The 1,930-nt window shown below is 40.3% G+C and overlaps 1 protein-coding gene across 1 annotated transcript; it reads left to right on the plus strand.

Annotated features, from left to right (window-relative positions):
- The first annotated feature begins 388 nt into the window (after nt 1–388).
- Nucleotides 389–1,348, plus strand: LOC102527258 (olfactory receptor 8U9). Its single transcript, XM_006214145.3, has one exon. The coding sequence runs from the start codon at nt 389–391 to the stop codon at nt 1,346–1,348; it is 960 nt and encodes a 319-aa protein (XP_006214207.2).
- The last annotated feature ends 582 nt before the right edge of the window (nt 1,349–1,930 follow it).

A 1,930-nucleotide genomic window follows, 5' to 3' on the forward strand; every position in this document is an offset into this window, starting at 1 on the left:
TCTAAAACAACAACAACAAAACATAAATATAAAACAGAAACAGACGCATAGACATAGAATACAAACTTGTGGTTGCCAAGGGGGCGGGGGTGGGAAGGGACAGACTGGGATTTTAAAATGTCGAATAGATAAACAAGACTATACTGTATAGCACAGGGAAATATATACAGCATCTTGTGGTAGCTCACAGTGAAAAAAAAATGTGACAATGAAAATATGCATGTTCATGTATAACTGAAAAATTGTGCTCTACACTAAAATTTGACACAGCATTGTAAAATGACGATTACTCAATAAAAAAATGTTTTAAAAAAACCCACCACTTATATAATGACAGCTTGAATTTAACTCTTTTCTCTACTTCCTCAAGCAGATGCCTTGAAGGGATATGGCTCAGATCAACTGCACGCAGGTGACAGAGTTCATTCTCGTGGGCCTCACAGACCGTCAGGAGTTGAAGATGCCCCTCTTTGTGCTCTTCTTCTCCACCTACCTCTTCACAGTAGTAGGCAACCTGGGTCTGATCCTGGTCATTAGAACGGATGCGAGACTCCGCACACCAATATACTTCTTTCTTAGCAACCTGGCCTTTGTTGATTTCTGTTATGCTTCTGTCATCACACCCAAGTTGCTGGGGAACTTCTTGTACCAACAGAACGTGATCTCCTTCAATGCATGTGCTGCTCAATTAGGCTGTTTCCTCACCTTCATGGTATCAGAGTGCCTGCTACTGGCTTCCATGGCGTACGATCGATACGTGGCCATTTGTAACCCTCTCCTCTATACGGTTGTGATGTCCCCAGGCATCTGCATTCAGCTCGTCGCTTTCCCCTATAGATATAGCTTTTTGATGGCACTGTTCCATACCATCCTCACCTTTCGCCTCTCTTACTGTCACTCCAACACCATCAACCATTTCTATTGTGATGACCTGCCTCTCCTCAGGCTGACGTGCTCAGACACTCATGCCAAACAGCTGTGGGTTTTGGCCTGCGCAGGTGTTACTTTCATCTCCTCTGTTCTGGTTGTCTTTGTCTCCTACCTGTTTATTATTTCCACCATCCTGGGGATGCGCTCAGCTGAGGGGAGACGCAAGGCTTTCTCCACGTGTAGCTCCCACATGCTGGCAGTCACCATATTCTATGGGACCCTCATCTTCATGTACTTACAGCCAAGCTCCCACCATTCTCTCGACACAGATAAACTGGCCTCTGTCTTCTATACAGTGATCATTCCTATGTTGAACCCCTTGATCTACAGCCTCAGGAATCAGGATGTGAAAAATGCCCTGAAAAAAGTCATCATCAGTAGAAACCATACTCTTGTGTTCATAACATTTCAAAAATGATTTAATTAAACAAAAGTGGGCTTTCTTTAATGATTTTTCCCCTTAATTATTAAAACTAGTAGAGTATCTTGATCTTCTTTGGTTTTCAATAAAAATTTCTTTACTATAAAGTAAAATCATTCTCTGAATTCTTAGCAATCGAGTTTGACTTAGAATTATAATTCATTTGTAGAAATTACCATAAGAATTTGTGTCATGTCGTTTCTCAAATTAAAAAAATGTGTATGTTTTAAAAATTCATCATCTCATCTGATAGCTATACAATGAGGAACTGGACAAGAGTAGACAAAACTGAGACATCTTGAACACCAAATTTAAGATTGTAAGAGTGCTTTAATGATATATTTTAAAGAGTTTTTTAATAGCATATTCCCAGTTAAATACTAAAAGACAGTTGTGAACCAGTGGTTTCAATGTGGAATGATTTACCCCCAGGGCATATTTGGAAATGTCTGGAAACAGTCTTGATTTTCACCAGGACAGGATGGTGTAAAGGGAGACCATTTTTTACCTAGATGGTTGAAGCTGGATGCATATATAACCCACAGTGCACAGGAAAGTCCCTCACAAAACATTATTCAG

This window comes from Vicugna pacos, chromosome 10 (genome assembly GCF_048564905.1).
Source record: "Vicugna pacos chromosome 10, VicPac4, whole genome shotgun sequence".
Classification (NCBI taxonomy): domain Eukaryota; kingdom Metazoa; phylum Chordata; class Mammalia; order Artiodactyla; family Camelidae; genus Vicugna; species Vicugna pacos.